The sequence below is a fragment of the Parasteatoda tepidariorum genome, chromosome 5 (genome assembly GCF_982258835.1).
Source record: "Parasteatoda tepidariorum strain Cologne lab strain chromosome 5, Ptep-v5.0, whole genome shotgun sequence".
In the NCBI taxonomy this organism is placed as follows: domain Eukaryota; kingdom Metazoa; phylum Arthropoda; class Arachnida; order Araneae; family Theridiidae; genus Parasteatoda; species Parasteatoda tepidariorum.
This window is the reverse complement of record NC_141759.1, coordinates 97,205,974-97,227,943: the sequence shown is the minus strand read 5'-3', so window position 1 is coordinate 97,227,943 and position 21,970 is coordinate 97,205,974. Positions and strand designations below refer to the sequence as shown.

The window sequence follows — 21,970 nt, the reverse complement described above, 5'->3', positions numbered from 1 at the left end:
AATGTTTCCAACCCAGCCTGTAAGGTGTCAGTGAGATCAATATGCATTTTCTGTCAGAGGGAATGAGTAATTATTCATTATTGGTCAACGGGTTGGACACTAATATGTGTTGATAAGGCCCTCATTTCAACTCCTTTTTGCTCTCAGTTCAGTTACAAAAATCCCGCAAACAAGCGTCTCAAACTTAACTATGGCGAGCAGTAAGCGTAAAACGTTCTCCATTGATGATAAAATAGGCATAATCAGAAAAATTGAAAATGGATGCAATTAAGCTGATGTTTGCAGGGAATATAAACTATCCAAGTCTGCAGTTTGTAACATGAAAAAAATTGAAAAAAATTTAGATGGCAGAAAAAAGTTGAGGAGAGCAGATCACATGGATGTTGAAGAGGCATTACTGAAGTGGTTCACCAATCGAATAAGCCGCAATCTTCCAGTATCTGAATAAATGTCGATGAATTTCCTAAGCGATTTTATGAGATTACTTTTATGCGCTCGAATGGCAGGTTAGACAGGTTTAAAAAGCGGAATAACAGAAATTCAGGAAAAATTATTTGAGAGTCGGGAAGTGTTTCCATATCTGTTGTTGAAGATTGCTCATCAGCTAAAGATTACTAATTTTTTTTTTTGTACTCAAGACGAAGAGTAATGAAAAATAACACATTTTTTGCGACTACATAATATTTTTCAGCCATTTATTTGAATAATGTGTAATAAAAGGGAGGAGTTTGGTTAAATTGCCTGAGTAACGGATATGGTGAACTCCCGGTTATAGTGAACCAAAATTTCGGTCCCTTGAAGGTTCACTATAGCGGGGTTTGACTGTATTTCCATCTTAAACAAACGAAGTGCAATTCTTTAGCAGTTTACGATAATTCGTTATATACTACATTAACTAAATTAACTACTACATTAACTAAAATTAAAGTAAAGAATTAATCAATCGAATTGATTAAAAGGCACTACAACCACATTAACTAAAACTAATTAGGTGTAACATAACCTTAATAGATGAAACTACAGTATTCTACAATCCAAATGGATTGCAACTTAAGTACGCCACAACCATTTTAACTGAAGCTAAAGTAGATTACTATCAACACCATAGCTGAAACGTAATTAGGTACCGCATCAACCGCATTAACTGAAAGCAAAGTTTATTATTACTACCATGTTAATTGAAGCTAAAATATACCAAAACAACATTAACTGAAACTAAAGTATACCTCAACTCCATTAACTAAAATGAAAGTATATTACTACTATCACAATAACAGAAACAAAGTATTCTACAACGAACACATTAACTGGAACTAAAGTCTACATCAACCACATTAACTATAACGAGAAATATACTACTACTATCGCAATAACAGAAACAAAGTATTCAACAACAAACACATTAACTGGAACTAAAGTCTACATCAACCACATTAACTATAACGAGAAATATACTACTACTATCGTAATAACAGAAACAAAGTATTCTACAACAAATACATTAACTGAAACTAAAGTATACCTCAACCACATTAAATATAACGAGAAGTATACTACTACTATCACAATAACAGAAGCAAAGTATTCTACAACAAGCACATTAACTGAAACTAAAGTATACCTCAACACCATTAACTAAAATGAAAGTATATTACTACTATCACAATAACAGAAGCAAAGTATTCAACAACAAACACATTAACTGGAACTAAAGTCTACATCAACCACATTAACTATAACGAGAAATATACTACTACTATCGTAATAACAGAAGCAAAGTATTCTACAACAAGCACATTAACTGAAACTAAAGTATACCTCAACACCATTAACTAAAATGAAAGTATATTACTACTATCACAATAACAGAAACAAAAGTATTCTACAACGAACACATTAACTGGAACTAAAGTCTACATCAACCACATTAACTATAACGAGAAATATACTACTACTATCGTAATAACAGAAACAAAGTATTCTACAACAAATACATTAACTGAAACTAAAGTATACCTCAACCACATTAAATATAACGAGAAGTATACTACTATCACAATAACAGAAACAAAGTATTATACAATAAACTTAATAACTGTTACTAAAGTATACCAAATCAATAGAAAATAAATCGTACCAAAATTACCAATTTTAGAAAATTCCCCATTAATTAATACTAAAGAATAAAACTTCAGTGCAAATATTAATGTTTTCATTATGTTTAATTATTCGTCGTGCTGCAGCATAGTTAATCACTGCTGTGAAAATAAATCATAAGGAAATTTGTGACTAATATAACAGCACTAATCTTTTAGTAGGTTTTATTAAATGACAGCTACAACTTTAATCAAAATAAATGAACCGAATAATTAATTCTGCAGATGCCTGATAAAGGAAATATTTTAAAAAGTATGGAAACAATTCATCAGTTCTAAAAATATCAGATAAGAGTATGTTTGATACAAGGTACAGCAGTTATTGTAATAATTTGATACTTGTAAATGAATGTTATCAGTTAGTTTATCAGAAATGTGTTTTATCAAGTGATAAAAATGAGGAATAAACAATACGTTAGTTTTATTAAAAAAATATTCAAATCTTTGTATTCATTGTATTTATTTTCAAATGAATATTACACAGACACAATTATTCAATGCATGCTCTAAATAAAAAGTATTATTCAAATGTAATTCAAGAACTTAGTGTAAAACATATTTCTAATTGGTATTTCAGTGACTTTTTAACTTACAAAAAAAAGTTTAAAAACGGAAAGCTTTTTTTAAAAAATTCATTTTCTTATTATAAAAATTGCAACAAAAAAACAGTCTCATTTAACGGCACGTAAGGAAGAAAAATGATATTTGATACATAATTTTTCATCTTAAATCTTTGTATTTATTATATTTATTTTTAAATGAATATTACACACTCACATTGCATTCATTGCATGCTCTAAATAAAAATTATTATTAAAATATAATTCAAGAACTTAGTGTAAAACATATTCTAATTGGTATTTTAATGACTTTTTAAATTACAAAAAAATTAAAAACGGAAAGCTTTTTTTAAAAATTACATTTTCTTATTATAAAAATTGCAACAAAAAAAACAGTCTCATTTAACGGCACGTAAGAAAGAAAAATGATATTTGATACATAATTTTTCATCTTAAATCTTTGTATTTATTGTATTTATTTTTAAATGAATATTACACACTCACATTGCATTCATTGCATGCTCTAAATAAAAAATTTTATTAAAATATAATTCAAGAACTTAGCGTAAAACATATTTCTAATTGGTATTTCAATGACTTTTTAACTTACAAAAAAATGTAAAAACGGCAAGCTTTTTTGAAAAAAATACTTTTTCTTATTAAAAATTGCAAAAAAAGACAGTCTCATTTAACGACACGTAAGAAAGAAAAATGAAATTTAATAAATAATATTTCATCTTAGGTAATTATTAAGAGGACACCATACGAGGGGAGAAACTTTACGTTGCCAATTTTCTTTTACTCCCATTACTAGTTTAAAATTAAAAAGAAAGAAAAAGTGCGTTCAGGCAAACCTAGAGTCTGCCATAAAGTTTCAATTGCGGAAAAAGAATTTCAAAACATCAAAATGGAAGAAAATTATCGGAGAACTTTCCCTTGGCGTTAAACTTAAGTTACCGTCTCATAACTTACTTTTATTTGGATATTTTAAAAAGTTCTTTTCAGTATTTGAAGCTTCATGGCTTACTCTAGATTTGTCTGTATTCACTTTTCCTATACTTGAAATCTTAAATTAGTCATTGAGATGAAAGAGAACTGGCTACGAAAAGTTTTTGCCGCGCTATGGCCTCCTCTTAAATATTATCTTCTGTATCTTTGAAGTAGGAAAATGTATTTTTCTCTCTAGAAATCTTTATTTTATAGGGTCTTGTTTTAGTTTATGTCGAAAGTAACATAAAAGAGAGACAAAAGGTAAAGAGAGAGTGAGATTATATGTTGCCAGATGCATATAAATTTCAACATTCATATTTAAGTTTTTGAGAATATGAGAAGCTTAATTCAATAGAGGTAAAAACGTTTTTTTATTTGAAATGTTATAATGAAATAAAGTCTCTTTATTGGGTAAATTATTTCTCTTTTATTTCTTCTGATTACGTAACGCAATCTGTAATCCTGAGATTTAATCTTGTTTTCGAGTACAGTCTATTATTTTTCAATTTTATGTGTTGCATTCATATTATTCATTTTAATGTACTAAAATTTGTTTTAATAAACTCATTTTAGCACACTAAAGTTTGTTAAAAGATTTCATTTTAATACAATAAAATTTGTTTTAATAAACTCATTTTAGCACACTAAAGTTTTTTAAAAATTTTCATTTTAATGTAATAAAATTTGTTTTAATAAATTTGTTTTAATAAACTCATTTTAGCACACTAAAGTTTGTTAAAAGACTTCATTTTAATATAATAAAATTTGTTTTAATAAACTCTTTTTAGTACACTAAAGTTTTTTAAAAGATTTCATTTTAATATACTAAAATTTGTTTTAATAAACTCCTTTTAGCACACTAAAGTTTCTTAAAAGATTTCCTTTTAACATACTAAAATTTCTTCTATGTTCCTAAAAAGCTACTTTTAACAAACTAAAGTTTGTCAAAAGATTTCATTTTAACATAATATTTTAAAAACCTAATTTTAGCACACTGAAGTTAGTTAATAGTTTCCATTTTAATGTGCTAAAATTTATTTTAAAAAACTAATTTAAGTGCTCTAAAATTTGCTTAAAAAATTCATTTAGTATGCTAAAATTTTGTTTAAAAAGTTCATTTTAGCACACTAAATTTTGTTAAAGATTTCATTTTAACATACTAGAATTTGTTTAGAAAGCTCATTTTAATACACTAAAATTTGATTAAAGGATTCCATTTTGAAATACTAAATAATTCTCTTCTGAAAATTTAATTTTAGTACACTAAAGATTTTTGAAAGATTTTATTTTAACATAATATCTTAAAAAACTTGTTTTAGCGCACTAAAGTTTGTTAAACTATTTCTTTTTTGCATACTAAAATTAAATTTAAAAATCTCGTTTAAGAGCACTAAAATTTGTTTAAAAAAATTCATTTTAAAATATAGATTAAAAAGCTCATTTTAACATGATAAAATTTTTTAAAGATTTAATTTTAACATACTAAAATTTGTTTTGAAAAGAAAATTTGTCTTTTAATTTTGGTTTAAAAATTTTGGTTTAAAAATTAATTTTGGTTTAAAAATTAATTTTACCACATTTCTTTCGCAGAGTATAAACGCAGAATATAGAAGCATAAATAAAATCATAAACTTTAAAAAAAAAAACTCATAAAACATAAATTTTATTTTAGGTCATATTTCGTTTAAATTGCTAAATAAGTACAACTAATCTACTCATCATTCAGGCTTTATAGATACGCCTTATCTATTTCTGTTCATCTCATATTCAATGGAAGAAACAATGATCGATAGATAATAGAACCTTTTGTTTTGAAAGCTACCCTTTCTAAGTGACTTATCGTTTGCCGGAGCTTTGCAGGAATCATTTGTTTTTCGCTTTGTGTCTTGGATTTATTGGATCTTTTGTAGGGCGGTAACGGATATTTCCCGTTTCGCTTCTGGAAAAAAGCGAGACAATGGCGTTTCCTTGGCATCTAATAGGATTTTTCCTTTTTATTGCGCCAATAGGAATTAATGCACAAGGTAATTTAATTCTTCTTTTTTTTTTCTTTTTCAATAGAATAAATTTATTAAATAGTGAAGCTAACAAAATTAGTTTGTTTCTTTTTGTATTTGCTTGATTTATATTAAAAAGAGATATTTTCTAAGCAATAATAATTTAATTTCTGAAATTAACAAAAATTATGGTTATTTTTTTAATTTAAATTTGAAATTGTAATTTCTTTGATGTTTTATTACTCAGAAAGCCGACTAATTTCATTCAAAATTTGAATTTTGATATTTGAAATTGAAAAATGCACGAAAATAATACATAAATAAATTGAAAAATACACGAAATGAAACTTTCTGTACCTATAATTTCTCTAAAAAAAAATGTACGATTATTATTAAACTAAATATTAAAAACGGTAAATAATTTTAGAAAAATTCCCAAGAAACTTTCTTTCGATAAACAGAATTTTAAATTAAACTCGGAAATTCTTATTTCATACAGGGAAGTAACGAAATACGAAAGAAAAAGAATTAAATGAACATTAACTTTTATTTTTCTTCAGATTATATTATTGTGACCATAAGAATAAAGCTAAACAACATGAATAAAGTACAAAATTGGGCATACTGTAGTTTTGGTTAAAAAAAACAAGACCCTTCCTCAGTGTTGAAACACAAAATGACAGAATAAAGCACAAGGCAAATAAGTAGCAAAAGGTAAGAAAGTGGTTTAACCAATAGGGGAAAAGGAACAAACGTATTAATGCATTTCGTTTACTCTGTAATTTATTCAGTCAATTCGTATTTAGACACTGTAGAAGATTCTTGTTTATGGAACCAAAACTATATTGTGGCCATTTCTATTGCTTTATTTGTGCGTTATTCGCGTTGCTATCCATACGCGGCATAACCTTTATGTGAATGTTTTAATAATATTTTCCAGATTACAACAACCCCGCCATTTTAAAGTTCAAAAATATGAAACGAAAAAGAAATCGTAGAAAAAAAGTGTTTATAAAAAAAAATTATGCTTTTTTTATTTATTTATTTTTAAAGGAGACTGACTTCCTTACTAAAAATATGATCTGCACCTATTAATTTGAGCATATTTAAGGTTTACTACTGAAACCTTTAAAAATATTAGGTATTTTAATTTGTTACATTTTTGAGCACATGTTTTGAGTGTTTGTTTAGGATTTACTAACTAATTAATGCTAATTTCGAAATAAATACTAAAACTATGACCACAAAAACGTACTTTCTCTGAATAAGCATTCTCGAATCATTAGCCACCGACATGTGAGAAAAAACCGCGATATTGAAAAAAATCTCGCCAAGTTTGCGACTTTTTAAAATGGTTTATCAATTGAATTTTAAAAATATTTGAGCTTTATACACAAAATATTTTTTTAAGCTAGACAGGATAAAGAAATCTGACTAAAAGTTTTGAGAGGAATTTAAAACACATTAACTGTAATTTTATTTATTTTCCTTGGTTAAATGAATTGGTTTTAGAATATCAGTGGAATTTTCGCCAAATCTCTGAAATTAACAGCACAAATTAAAAACATTTTCCTCAAAATTATGAAACTTTTTTATCCGCAATTAAGGTTCTTTTTTCAAAAAGAAGTCTTTAGAAATCATTTATCATTTTTCTTTTTTCATAAATGATGATTAACATTTTCTTTTTTAAATTGCAATACATGAAATTTTCTACGGCAATCTAAACTTAGCAATTTTTAAAGCAAAAAAATATTTCATATAAAAAAAATCGAATAAATAAATCTAAATAATAACAATTAAATTTTGTGAAAATAAAACATTTTAATGATATGTGCACAGTTAAGCTGAACGTGCAGTATGGTGTACTGCTGAAAGCATAATATTATGATTGGTGCACGGCAGAGGAAACTTCAACTGCGCCAAGTTATGTACAAAGCAGAAAGAAAAAAAGCTTAACTTTTGAACAAAAAGTTTTGAAATTATAAGTAGAAACTTTAATGGTTCGAAAGGCTAATCTTTATGCTAATTAATTTTTTTTTTAATCTGCGGAATCGGCTGGGATAGCCTGGTCGGCCTATGTCCAATAGTTCGTGGGTTCGATTCCAGCCGACCGAAGTTTCCCAGTGTAGTAAATGGTGACTGATTCAGGTTAAATCTGTCGAATCTCAAAGTCCTTCATGTTCCCATAACAAATCAATACCTCTGAGGGTACTGGATTGGAGATCGATCGTTCTCTGATTCAGGTCAAAAATTACGATCTATGGATGAATGAATGGATGTATGAATGGGTTCGACCTATAAACGGGTGTGACGAATGGGTATGACAGAAGTCGTGGCGCCACTGGACCATAGATGGCGCCACTGGAAAACAAGAACAATCGCACCCCTCTGCCTAAACAGGCATACGTTAACAACAATATCTATGGAATCAGATACAAAAACCTACTTTCTCTGAATAAACACTCTTTATTTACAACACGTTTTTTTTCTTTTTTTTTCTCAAAACGTAGGGCTTAACCACAAACTATGAAATATTATGTTCCCATTAGTTTACTCAAAAAAGTATTAAGGAGGTTTTCTCGTAAAGAAATTCCAACAAACTGATTTTTTTACTGCATTACATACTATGGGGTATATGCAGGCGAAACTATTTGTGAAATGATTGAAAAACGTGATAATTGGTCAGGTCGTTCGGCAATCAGGCCTATAGGGGATAGAGCGTTCGCCTTTCAGTGAGGTGAACCGGGTTCGAATCCCAGCGATGGCTGCTCGATACGAACCGCTTGCACCGACCACCGTGCTGACGTGAAATATCTCAGTGGTGGACGGATCCTGGGTTAGTCTACTTGCCGTCAAACTAACCGTGGGAGGTTCTCGTGGTCTTCCCCTCCATGAAACGAAAATACGGGTTAGTTCCATCAAAAAGTTAAAAATTAGAGCAAAGACAGCAAGAGTTAAAAATTAGATTGACAAAGCTAGATTTGAACTATTGGAGATATTTTAGAATGGGATTCAGAAGACTTTATGTGCAATCCAATTAAACACCCAGTCTTTACCGAATTACCTGGAAATGATAGCTATAAACATTTTCACCAAGAGCAGTAGTGGCTCAGGAGATAGAGGGTCAGCCTTCCAACAATCCCAGCAATAGCTGGTCGATACGAATTCCCCACTCGGGTAGTACCGAGTGCGAGCTGGCAAAAAACATCCTCAGTGGTAGATAGATCATAGGTTGGAGTCCCCTTGCCGTCAGCCTAACCATAGGATGCTTTCGTGCTCTTCCTCTCCATGTAGCGCAAATGCGGGTTCCATTAAAAAATCAACCACGGAGGTGAATTTCCCCCTATACTTGATCCAGGAGTTCCCCTGTCTTCTGGATTGGGTTTAAAATTACAAGGCTACGGGGTCGAACATTAATAGTCGTAAGCGCAAACAATTGGGTCGGATGTTCAAAGATTATTATAAATAATTTTTTTTCCAATGCCCACCTGTGTTAACATTTTTCGTCAATTCAGGCATTTACAGGGCAGATATGTTAGCCTCCTTTCCGTGGACCAACGTTGCTCCCACAGTAAGGACAGATAGTACAGAGAAGCAAAGAACATCCGTGCCTTGCCCGGGATTCGAACCCAGAACCTTTCTGATGCAAGGGCAGCTCCCTAACCCCTACACAGGCCGGTCGGCTGGTTATCAATATAAATAAGCATATAAGAAGAACTGTTAAAAGACAATTGATTGGAGAGACTGTTGGAGAGGAACAGTCAAAACAATAACTGATCGCTAAATTCTCTTATTTGGACGTTTTTTTCCAAAACGCATCAATTACGATAAGAATATGGTCGACATTGCTAATTCTTTGCCTACGGTGATCTTCAACTCCGGTTTAATGGGGGTTGCCAGCATGATGGATGGCGTGTTCTGTTCATGTTTTGCAAACGGTGCGACGCAGATCGCCTTGAAGGCTCTGTGCACCACGCGTCTACCTCCAGCAATAAAGTCAGATCTACAGCTCGGAAGAAAGTGCACAGACGATATGTTTGAGTTCGTAGAAGGCATGCAATATGTTCAAATCATCGCCGATTGATGGTAAGTCCCAAAAAGCCGAAGATGAATAATCTAAAAAATTTTAACATAATTTCCCAAAAAGTTTTTTTGGAGTGTGGAGGGGGAGTTTGGATTACAAAAAAAATTCTCAATCAATGATGTCGCTCTGGAAATTTGCAGAGAATAATTGTGGCTGCGTTTGGGACCAACAAAAATCGAACCTTTTCCAAAATTTAAATTTTTTATGTATGTTTAAGAGTAAAAAAAAAAGTAGATTGCTATTTTCCTTTAAAAATGGCTGTCATTTTGTGAAAAAATTATATATTTCTAATTTTTTTTTGTTCTAACCATGGCTACAATTATACATTATCATTAATTTTTGATCTCGTCTGTTTTCGATTATACAGTATGGAGATCCAGCTACGCCCGTCCAGCAGTGCTCGACATGCGCTGCCATCTTCGCCATCATTTTTATATGTTAATTTATAATTATTTTGGGCAAGAGAAATATTTTTCAATTTAACTGAAAGGTATACTATAGTGCTATTTAAGTTATTTAAAAAAAATTGCATACAATTAAAAAATTTCTTTGTCTAATGATAACTCATTGAAAAATACATTTTTGCTTTTGTATTTGTTTTTTTAACTAGGAAAATTAATTTTAGTCAATTGTCTTAAGAAATTAATTTTTTTTTTAATTTTTTTAAAAAAATAATTTTTTTAGTTCAGTAATTTTTGCATCTTTTTAAATCAGAATTAGTCGAATTAATAATTGAAATGAAAGAATTTTAGTTTTTGAAATACACTTTAAGATTTTGCAAAAGCTTGTATTCCTTTACAATTCAAACCTTTTCGGCCATTTTTAAATTAAACGATAATGAAAAAAATGAGTCTTAAATTACGTTTTATATGAAATTATCGTTAGATGATCGATTATAACAATAATGTATGTTTTTTTTCTTCTTTTGTTAAAATAGTTCAGGAGGTTATGGCGAAAAATGAAATTAGTATTAAAGGGTCAGCGCTCTTGATTAAGATTTCAAAGCCATATTTTCCTGATTTCTTATTTATCCCCATATTTTTGGAATTGTTTTTTGTATTCTTATTCTTCCTAAAAACTGTTTTTGGTATCCTTATTTTTACATGCTAATACATTCACGCAGGTGGAATATTAATTTAAATCAACATTCAAATTTATTTATGATTCATAGCGATGCGTTTGATTAAGAAAGTTCGATCAGCAATATATTTTTTTTTAATATTTCGTTTAAGTTTTTTATTTATTTTACTAGTTTATATTTGAATAAAAGTGTTATTAGTCAAGTAAAAATAAAGTAAATATTGCATCTCCAAACACTGAAATTTATTGTTTTGCATACATAAATTGATTATTATTAATATATAAATATATTAATTAAATAAAATATTTATAAATTAATGGTTTGAAACGATGTTATATGTTGCCATTTTTTAGAACATTTTAAAAAATGTATCAATATACATATAGAGCTGGTCTAGAATGCAATATTACACATTGAACCAACTCGAATTGTGAAGCAATCCGAAAGGAACTTCGAAAGCAGTTTCGAGGATTGACTAGTTTAAGGAGCAGGTGGTGATCCCCTCAGTAAATTTATTAAATCTCGGAGATATTCAGAAATTGAATTAAAAACTTCCACGAACAAAATATCTCTATTTACAACGGAGACTACATTGGTATTAAAATAGCTTTTAAAATTTAGGTAAATTAAAGAGCTTCTAGCCATATAATGAGAAGGCACATTTTCATAGCATTCAGAAGAGCGTTTCTTGTGAAATCCTAATAATTCCCAGGTCAGCTATGTAGCATTTTTGTATTGCGCAGCCATCTAGTGGAAATTCCTGGAACTAGTGATGAAATAATACGAACCAGTTTGGAACACCAATATCACCTTTAGAAAAAGTAGAGTTCATCACTATATTGCCCAAAGTCCTTCAATTAAACAAAAACTATCAAGATGGAGAATCTATTGTTATTCTTTATTTAAAAAAATTCGAATTCTTATAAAAATATCCTTTATATTTCCTACCTTTAGTTGAGCTTCAAATGAAATTTTAAAGAAAATATTGCATATGCATACTAGATCATTTTAACATCAAAATCTTATCGTCTTTTTTCTTCCAGGTCCCCCCAAAGTGACCGGCAGCTATAGAGCCACGGGCGAAATGGTAGAAACATTAGAAGATGAATCAGGGATTTTAGTTCAAATCGCTTTTGAAGAGAGTTTTGATGCTGATACAAAGAATGCAGCCTTCAACATCTGGATCATGGGGAAAAATGCAACATTTATCGAAAACTTTGAAACTAAACAAACTTTCAGATACACAGATAATGCTGGTATTTATTCTTTTTTCCATAGATTTATTCAAAGTATTTTATTTCGGTTTGGATTTTTTGTTTCCTCTCCAGCACAATTTTAAAATTGAACTGAAATCTCTTAACAACGATCAGTAGATCGATATCGTTATCCAAAATCACAAAAAATAGCAAGCCTGGCATGTCAGCCACCTGGATTGCTACATTTTATTTTGATTATATTTTAAAATTTACGATGTAGCTAAGTAGGTAGGTAAAGATAACAAGCGGAAAAAAACATAATAACTGACAGGTTAATAAAATTTACAATATAGTTAACGATTACAAAATAACAAGCAGAAGAAACACAATAACTTCCAGGTTAGTGAAATTTACAATGTAGGTAACGATTACAAAATTAAAAAAAACGGAAATAATACGATAACTGATGGGATAGTAAAGTTTAGTATGTAGGTAACGATTACAAAATAACATACGGAAGTAATGCGATAAATGGGCTAGTAAAGTTGACATTGTAGGTAACGATTACAAAATAACACGACAACTGGGCTAGTTAAGTTTAGAATGTAGGCAGCGATTACAAAATAACAAGTATAAAAAACACAATAACTTCCAGGTTAGTTAAACTTACAATGTAGGTAGCGATTACAAAATAACTAACGGAAGTAATGCGATAACTGATGGGCTCGTAAAATTTACAATGTCGGTAACGATTACAAAATAACAAATGGAAGTAACACAATAACTGACTGGTTAGTAAAATTTACAATGAAGGCAACGATTGCAAAATAGCAAGTGGAAGAAACACAGTAAGTGACATTCTAGTTAAGTTTACAATGTAGGTAACGATTACAAAATAACAAATGGAAGAAACACAATAACTGATGGACTTGTAAAATTTACGATGTAAGTAAAGATTACAAAATAACAACAACAACAAATACAGTAAATAATGGGCAAGCTCGTGGGAAAATAAGTTACCAAATAGAAAAACCAAAGAATAAAAAAGAGTATTAAGATTCCTTTAAAATGCTTAAAATAGTTTTAAAACTATTAAAAACTATCAGTTTTCATTAACTTTCCAAAGCTTTCGGCGAGATAACGCCTTTCCATATGAATAACATCTTTTTGTGTATAGATTTATAACTCGTGAAACTTGGTGAAAAAAATCAATGTGGCCCGAGGACGCTGTATAATTTTCTCTACATTAGGAATTTAAAGTATGGCAAAAAGTAAATTCAGATAAGCAGAAATGCTAGATGAAAAAATTCAAAATATGGAAAGAAGGAACATTCAAATTTCATATACTTTAAATAAAGATAGGTTACACTTTGTTCAATGCATGAATAAACTAAAGTGAATATAACACTAGTGAATAAAGCACTGGTAAATGTGATTTGTGAATAAAGCACTAGTAAAAGTACAAAATTACTATGCTTCAGCTACATTTCGATAAACAAGAACCTTCTTCAATGAAGAAGGTTCTTCTCTATCGAATTGAACCCATAGTATATCTAGTTTTGTGCTTGATTCGCGTTGATTTTATTATAATCAATCTTCTTAGCGCTTCCCTAAATGTGTTCGCCTCTCACCTTTGCAAATCAATGTCACTAACGTTCCGAACCTTTAGTCTAAGTCTATGGTCTCGTTATAAACAAGCTCCACTAAACGTTCGTAAAATTACTGACTGCATTTTTCTAATCCCTCTTTAGAGTGTGCTGAAATGACGGTGACAGAATGGATCAAGACGAAATCCCCTCCATCCCTTCTGAACTACGAAGACACAAATGGAACGGTTCGTTTTTCACTGAAGCAGTTATTCTCTTTGGATGATAAGTACCTCAAAGAGAAGGACATTCCTGATGAATTTCGTGGAATCAGTGCTAGAAAATGGATGTACGAGATTGTTGGTGAAGAGCCGGATGGACAGCGCAGAGTTCTGAGCATCTACTCTTATTGGTCAGGTAATATATAACAGTATTATTAGAACTAGGCAAGTAATATATGCTAATAGGTTAAGTTATTATATTAAAGTTTTTCGAAGCTTCTTCGCCGAGGCAAATGAAAAGAGCCATAGTTTAAGTGTCTTACACTCGAGTTGAAGCTACAATTTAGATTATATATACCATCTTGTCGTAAAGAATTATCTGAGCTTTAGACTGGATAAATAACTTATAAATTTTTAAAGTTAGTTAACTTTTTACGAAAAATCGCCATTTTGGCGAGATTTTTAAACCTACATGAAAATTATTGACATCAACTAACAGTTCTCAATTTATGAACCCAGACAATGCAGCGATGGAGTTTGACTTTTAATACGTTAAGAAATTAGATCACAAATGCTTTTAGTTTTCTTAAAACTGATATTTTTCATATCGACGTTTTGCGTCATTTATGGGAATTAGCAGAGAGGGCAATTGTTAAAGATAGACTTGACTTATAAACCATAAATTGTTAAAAACTCGAAGCAGCAGAGACTGCATATTGTTTGCCAAGAAACGTTGTTTTGTGACGTTTGAGCATAGGAAAAAAACAGTTTCAGTAATTCTTTGATAAGTGTTACACGGAAAATTCGAAAAACCTTTATCAATAATTTAGAATCATGTAAAATAAAGTGCCTGAAAAATTGAGTGCGAAATTGTAATAAATATTCGAATGCAACAGTTTGTTTATGTTCCTCTTACGTTTTGTAACTATGCAAATGCTTTTGCATCGCACAAACTCTTTTGTTTTACCATCTCACAAACGCCTTCATAACGTTATCTTGCAAACGCCCTCGCCTCGTTATCTTACGAATGTTACCATTCCGTTATCACACGAAAGCTTTCGATGCGTTATCTAATGAATGTTAATCTTTTTTTTTTCTGCAATTTAATCATTGTTCTGCTAACTAAGTAGTAGAAAAATAAAGCATATGCAAAAGCGTTGTTTTTAAGTCAAAGTAAAGTAATACACGTATAAACACTTTGTATCGTAGTGTGTAAAAAAATTTAACCATATTGCATAAGTAAACCAAAAGATACTCGATACATCATAACTAAAAAGGTCCATTAGGTACCGTTTTGGTTGATGGAAAGTCGCCAATCTTCTGGTCGATCCTGGGATATCTCGCTTTCTAATGCCTTTAGAGCCTCGAAACTTCAAGAAGGTAGATAAATCTTTTGTCGCCAAAAATGTTGCCAAAATCACTAAATTGGTTACATAGTTGGCGACAGTCACGTTGTCAATGAGAGAGCCTTTACTTGTTAGTCGTAATAGTGTTCTATCAACACCTCCTTGATAAGAGCAGGCCTCAGCACGGGTTACCATAAATATCCTTTAGTAGTCCAAACCTAATGACATATTTCGTATTTTCAACCACTGCGCAGCTTAGCACCCCGAACGTAATGACATCTTTCTTATTTTTCATCTACTGCGCAGTTAACTTCGTCGCATCGGACTACTAAATTGATCCGTGCTAAGGCCTTCCTACTTCTAGGGGGTGTTGGTTCTATTGAAATACACAAAATCGTCTTCCTAAAATGTGGGTCCTGGGAAAAGTGGTCCATGGTAAACCAAAAGCAGTTATTGACTCGTTATTTTAAGAATTAATAGCACATAATCAAACAAAAAAAAATTCATATTTTCATGTAGAGAGTATTTTTCATGTTGTACAGCGTTATTTAGTATTCAAAGAGAATTCAAATAATAATGAATTACTGTAAAATGTATTTTATTTTCCTCTTAAACTATAATACATTTTTCATGACTGAGTAAAGTGTTGTAGCTACAGTAACTGGTAAGAAAAAAACAGCTGAAAAATATCCTTCTGTATTTTTAGATAAAACCTGGAATACAACATCAAACGAAGAACAGGTGCCACTCGGATTCGTTGTGTCAAAGATGATTTATAAACGAGGCAGCGCTACAGTCAAACTGCATGAACAGTTCATAAATGTGTTCGGTTTTGTACCCAACACAATAGACCACAAGTTATTCGAGGTACAATTATTGTATTACACCTTCATCTATTGTATTATATTCTAACACAATTGACCGCAAGTTATTCGAGGCACAAGTATTGTATTATTTGGACTGAATGGAATTATAAATAATAATAGATATATAAATATCGGTATGAATGGTGTTTCATAATGACTGCTCTTTATATATACAAGTAGAAACCACTTAAAACAAAAGCGCATTTATAGAAATTTCGGATTTAAAGAGGGAAATAATTATAACCACATGGGCATAGAAGTAATAAAAAAAAATATTGCATATCTTATCATTGAACGTTTATTCTAAAACATGTTTAGGTAATATAAAAATGTTTGGAGAAAGTACCTCAAAGATTGTTAAAAACATTTATTTCCGACTCACTTGTTGGTTAAAATTAAAAAAAAAATTTGATTTCAAAAAATGCAATTTATAATTGACCACAAGTACGAGGTACCTTGCATCTTGAACATACTAGAAAACAGAATCTTATAAAACAGAAACTTATATTTTGGACAGAAAAGAAGGATAAATAATAATAGATATTTAAATATTGGCTGTACGTGGTGTTCCGTAATGACTGCTCCTTATATATACAGTAGAAACCACTTAAAACGAACAGGCATTTATAGAAATTTCAGATTTAAGGAGGGAAATAATTATGACCGCATGGGCATAGAAATAATAAAAAATATTGCGTATCTTAACATTGAATGTTTATTCTAAAACATGTTTAGGTAGTATGAAAATTGTTGACGAAAGTACCTCAAAGATTGTTAAAAACATTTATTTCCGACTCACTTGTTGGTTAAAATTAAAAAAACAATTATATTTCAAAAAATGCAATTTATAATTGACCACAAGTACGAGGTACCTTGCATCTTGGACAGAATAGAAAACAGAATCTTATAAAACAGAAACTTATATTTTGGACAGAATAGAAGGATAAATAATTATTATATTAAAATATTGGTCCATACATGGTGTTCCGTAATGACTGCTCCTTAAATATATACAGTAGAAACCACTTAAAGCGAACACACATTTATGGAAATTTCAGTTTTAAAGAGGGAAATAATCATGACCGCATGGAATAGCTTCAGAAATAATAAAAATAACGCATATCTCACTGTCGAATGCTGATTGCAAAATATGGTTAGACAGATTTTTGGAGAAAGTACCTCAGAGGTTGTAAAAGCATTTTCGATTTTAGAGTCACTAGTTGGTTAAAATTTAAAAACATTTAGATTTTTTTAAAAATTCAATATATCAGTGAAAAGTGCAAAATAAAACAATTAACGTAAGTTGTTTAAATTTAATTTTTTAACATTGCATTTTTTCACATCGTAACATTGCAACATTGAGATAACTTGGGGCAGTATTATATGCCACAATGATCTTAAGTAATGAGTTCAATGGATTTCGTTTCTACGATACAGTGATTTTAAAATTGAAGCAACTCGGGAAATGATCTTATGCGATGAAGGCCTGGTAGATGATGGTTTTATGTAACGTTGTTGTTAAAATTGAGACAACACTGGTAATTATCTAATTTGTGTCGAATTTAACTAAACAACATTTATTTATTTTGCCAAATATTTTAAATTCAAGGATCTGGGGACAAAGGTACTATTTGATAATGGAACCTTTTTGGAATAGGAAAAAGTTTTAAGTAAACTCAACAAGTGACCTTGCGGAAACCTGTTTTCTGGAAGCAAATTGGGAAGTAAAAAATGTGAACGCAACGACATGAATAACTTAAAGAAAAGAAAAGAAAAAGCCACAGTCTAAGAATAATGAACTCGAAGCCAATCTATAAATTTTATCAACATATACTGACTTGCCAAAAAGAATAATCAGATTTCAGAAATAAGAAATAGTTTAATTTTTTTAAAAAAGTTTAATAACTTTTAAAATATTCAAACTATTTATATAGAGCTATATATTTAATCAATATATATTAATTAAAATTATAGCTTTGTTTTGATTTTTTAGCACTTATACAGTGGCTTTTTTAAATTTCCCTATCTGTAGAGAAAATTAAGGCAAGGCGTAAGAAGTTATATTTCCCACGCTAATTAATATATACAAATTCACCAAAATGTCATTTATATCCTTTATCCCCTGATTTTTTTAAAACCTTATACGTTTTCCAACTATCTCAAAGTAATTTATATTTATTTTCAGCCAATTCAAGGAATAGTTTGCCCAAATCGTAAACAAACAGTGAAATTTCCAGATGTAAGCAATTGGCAAGCAGTTGCTCTACATTCTGAGGTCATATTTCCAGATTATCAGCAAATTAATTACGTTGATGTGAGTGATTTTCATTATTATGATCTGATATTTATTGAATAGGTTTTGTTTTTGAAGTTGCATTTCTATCAGGATTGCTTAGCATTATTTTGAGTTCGTGTAAGTGTGATTCGAGCGTTCAAATACTAAGAGAACTTTTTCTGCTATAACTTATTTATATTTAATTAAATAAAACAACTCAAACTAATCATCATCATAAACTTATGCTAAAACATAACATAACTTAACTAATAACATAATAATAAACTTAAACATAAAACATAAACTTAAACTAATGACGAATCACAATAATTCGTGTATTTAAAAGTTCTTAATATTTCCGGTTCTTCCCTTTTATTTTTGACATTCTTAATGTTTGATATTTTTGATTTTAATAATACTACTCTAGTTAATTATGCATAGTAAAAAATGAAGAACGCTACATTTTTATTAAATAATTTAATAACACTTAATAAGTAAATTTGAAATCAAATAACAATTTTATCAATGGAATTAATGGACGTTTGAAAGATAAATTAAAGGTAAATTATTATCCCCAACTTCCTTAATTAATTTCAAAGTTTGTCAACAGGTGTCTCTGATGGGAAACACTGTTACGTGCATGCCAAACTATTCTATCTGAAAATTTCAAGGAAGTATGTTAATTTTGTCCTCGGGATGCAGCTGCTGAAGATTATATATATTTTAAAACCATGGTTTTAAAATTTTTCAGTTACAAGCGTCATCTGTTGGTGTTCTTTGTTACTAATTTTGAAATAGTGCAAAAATAATTAACTCGTTCCCTACGCAAAATTTACCTTTCTATCCTCCTTTTTTCTTTAATTCATTTTTTAAATCATTGTACTTGGATACCAACCCAATAACTTTATATGACAATATTAATAAATTTTAATAGCATAAAAGTAATTCAATATATTCCAAAAGAGCAAATTTGTGAATTTATTTTATGAACATTTGTTAATTTTAATGCGAATTTTCTTAAAATTATTAACGGAATATGTGTATTTAGTTTTTAGGGTTCCTTATTAGAGTTTAAGTAATATTTATTACATTCATGTTCTTTCATAGGTTTGGTTTGATCCAATAAACAAGCTTCTGCGCCAGGACATGGAGAGAATAAAAGACCAAGAGGCAGGCTATGAAAAGAATCTTAAATATGGACGAGAAATGGTGTTAGGAAAACTGGGTGAGTTTCGTTCAAATTCACTTAGTTTTAACTTGAAATGTTAACAAAAGTATTTCTTGAAATTTTAACGAAGTACTTAAATAACACAACGTGTGTGAGATCATTGTTCTACTTTGGTACATTCAAAACAACATTGTTAATTTCTGCTTTATATAATCCTTACTAAGCATAGTAAATAGAGAGGTCAATAATTTACAACATTTTGAATTTAAAATTATTTTCATTCTATTTTACTTCTTTTTCACATTTTTTTACTCTTAAACTTTTGAAGGCAAGTTTGATGTTAGGGCATAAAATATTTTTTTGAAAAAAAAAATGCGAAGTAAATGCCTCGTTTAAATAAATTCGATTAAAAAAAACTAGAAAAAGTTCTAAAATTTTTCATAATTTTAAAGCAATAAAGCAGTTTGGTGAGGGACTTTGTACAGGAACTTTAATACTGTACGTATGATTCTTAAAATACAATATTTTGCAGCAGAAATGGCTCTAAATTTGATAAAGAGCTTCGGTATACGGGTAGGATTGATTGATTTGTTCATTTACGTCCTCTTCGGTAATAATGTTTATGTCTGGGGATTTTGGTGGCCAGCGAAAGTGTCTAAATTCAGAAGAGTGCTTTTGGATCCACTCCCAGACATGAACATTATTGAACATATTTGGGATGCCTTGCAACATGATGTTCAGAAGATATCCCCATCTCCTTTTACTCCCACTGGCTTATGGACAGCCCTGCAGGATTCATGGTGTCAATTATCTCCAGCACTACTTCACACATTGATCGAATCCATGCCACGTCGTGTTGCGGCATTTCTGCGTGCTCGCGAGGGCCCTACACGATATTAGGCAGGTATACCAGTTTTTTTGGCTCTTCAGTATATATATATATATATATATACATATACATATACATATACATATACATATACATATACATATATATATATATATATATATATATATATATATATATATATATATATATATATATATATATATATACAGGGTGATCCCGAATTCATGGTACAAACTTAATGGTAAGTACAGGACATTGTAACAATGATTTATTGTATAGGAATGTAGAGTCGCAAGTGACGCGGTGAGGCGTAAATTGGAGAAATAACGGCTGAAAGGAAAAACAAAGATTTTATTGAAAGCGTTGTTGACAAGTGTCATGTTTACAGTAAGTGTTCAAAATTGCGTCCACCAGAAGCGATACATGCTTGACAGCGTCGGTGGAGCCATTGGCGTACACGTTCAAAGATGCATGGTATTTCACGCACACCTGCAGCAGCTACAGATATGCGAGTGACGAGATCCTCATCTGAGTCAACTGGAGTCTCAAAAACAAGATGCTTTAGATGTCCCCATAAAAAGTAATCGAGGCTCGATAAATCGGGAGATCGGGGTGGCCAAGGGATTGGTCCACCACGCCCAATCCATCGAGCACCAAACTGCACACTACTGCCCTCTACCGGCAATGATACCAACCGATCACTCCATTTCTCTTTCCTTTTATTTCCCCTGTTTACGCCTCACCGCGTCACTTGCGACTATACATTCCTATACAATAAATCATTGTTACAATGTCCTGTACCTACCATTAAAGTTTGTACCATGAATTCGGGACCACCCTGTATGTGTATATATATATATATATACATATATATATATATATATATATATATATATATATATATATATATATATATATATATATATATATATATATATATATATATATATATATATATATATATATATATATATATATATATATATATATATATATATATATATATATATATATGAAATGTATATTATGTATATGTATATTATATGAGAATCTTTTGTAATCAATGGAAGTTTTTTTATGAATGAGCTCATTTAATCTTTCCAACAGGTATCGTCTATCAGCTGAGATATTTTAAAGGTGAAGTATCTTGTAATGTAATAGGCATTCCTGATTATGAGTATGATATACAAAATTTGATACACTTTAAGGCCAATTTGAAGGACTGGACCATAGGAAATCTGTTTGGAATAAATCAAACCACATACACTTATATTGGAAAGGTAACATGCTCTGCAACATTTTTTCCCTTCAAACTTATATAAAAAATTTGTCAATATTTACTCACTGTGTGATTGAAGAAACATTATATGAATTATAAATGTTTTATTGAGACAAAAGATTGAATCCCTAAGTGTACCGTTTTAACTATTGAAAAATATAGGCTTGAGGTATGAGCCCGGTTGCTTATTTGCAATCCATGAGCCTTTAAGGACTCACTCTCTTTTTTTGAAGATTTTATTCTTTATTGTATTCAGTAGCAATAATAATGCAAACTTCTATTTCTTTTATAATTTATTACCTGAGCTAATAAAAA

General features: G+C 30.1%; 2 protein-coding genes across 3 annotated transcripts in view; one reads left to right on the top strand and one right to left on the bottom strand.

Annotated features, from left to right (window-relative positions):
• The window catches only part of LOC107452524 (uncharacterized), a 76,958-nt gene that overhangs the window by 36,216 nt on the left and 18,772 nt on the right, over positions 1 to 21,970 (bottom strand). The window lies entirely within an intron of this gene.
• The window catches only part of LOC107444397 (uncharacterized), a 28,846-nt gene continuing 12,358 nt past the window's right edge, over positions 5,483 to 21,970 (top strand). The window contains exons 1-7 of the mRNA XM_087164589.1: positions 5,483 to 5,730; positions 11,912 to 12,124; positions 13,816 to 14,067; positions 15,924 to 16,084; positions 18,269 to 18,397; positions 19,466 to 19,583; positions 21,484 to 21,656. Of these exons, the coding sequence (XP_087020715.1) occupies positions 5,664 to 5,730; positions 11,912 to 12,124; positions 13,816 to 14,067; positions 15,924 to 16,084; positions 18,269 to 18,397; positions 19,466 to 19,583; positions 21,484 to 21,656 (1,113 nt within the window). The 5' untranslated portion in view covers positions 5,483 to 5,663. The remainder of the gene's footprint in view (positions 5,731 to 11,911; positions 12,125 to 13,815; positions 14,068 to 15,923; positions 16,085 to 18,268; positions 18,398 to 19,465; positions 19,584 to 21,483; positions 21,657 to 21,970) is intronic.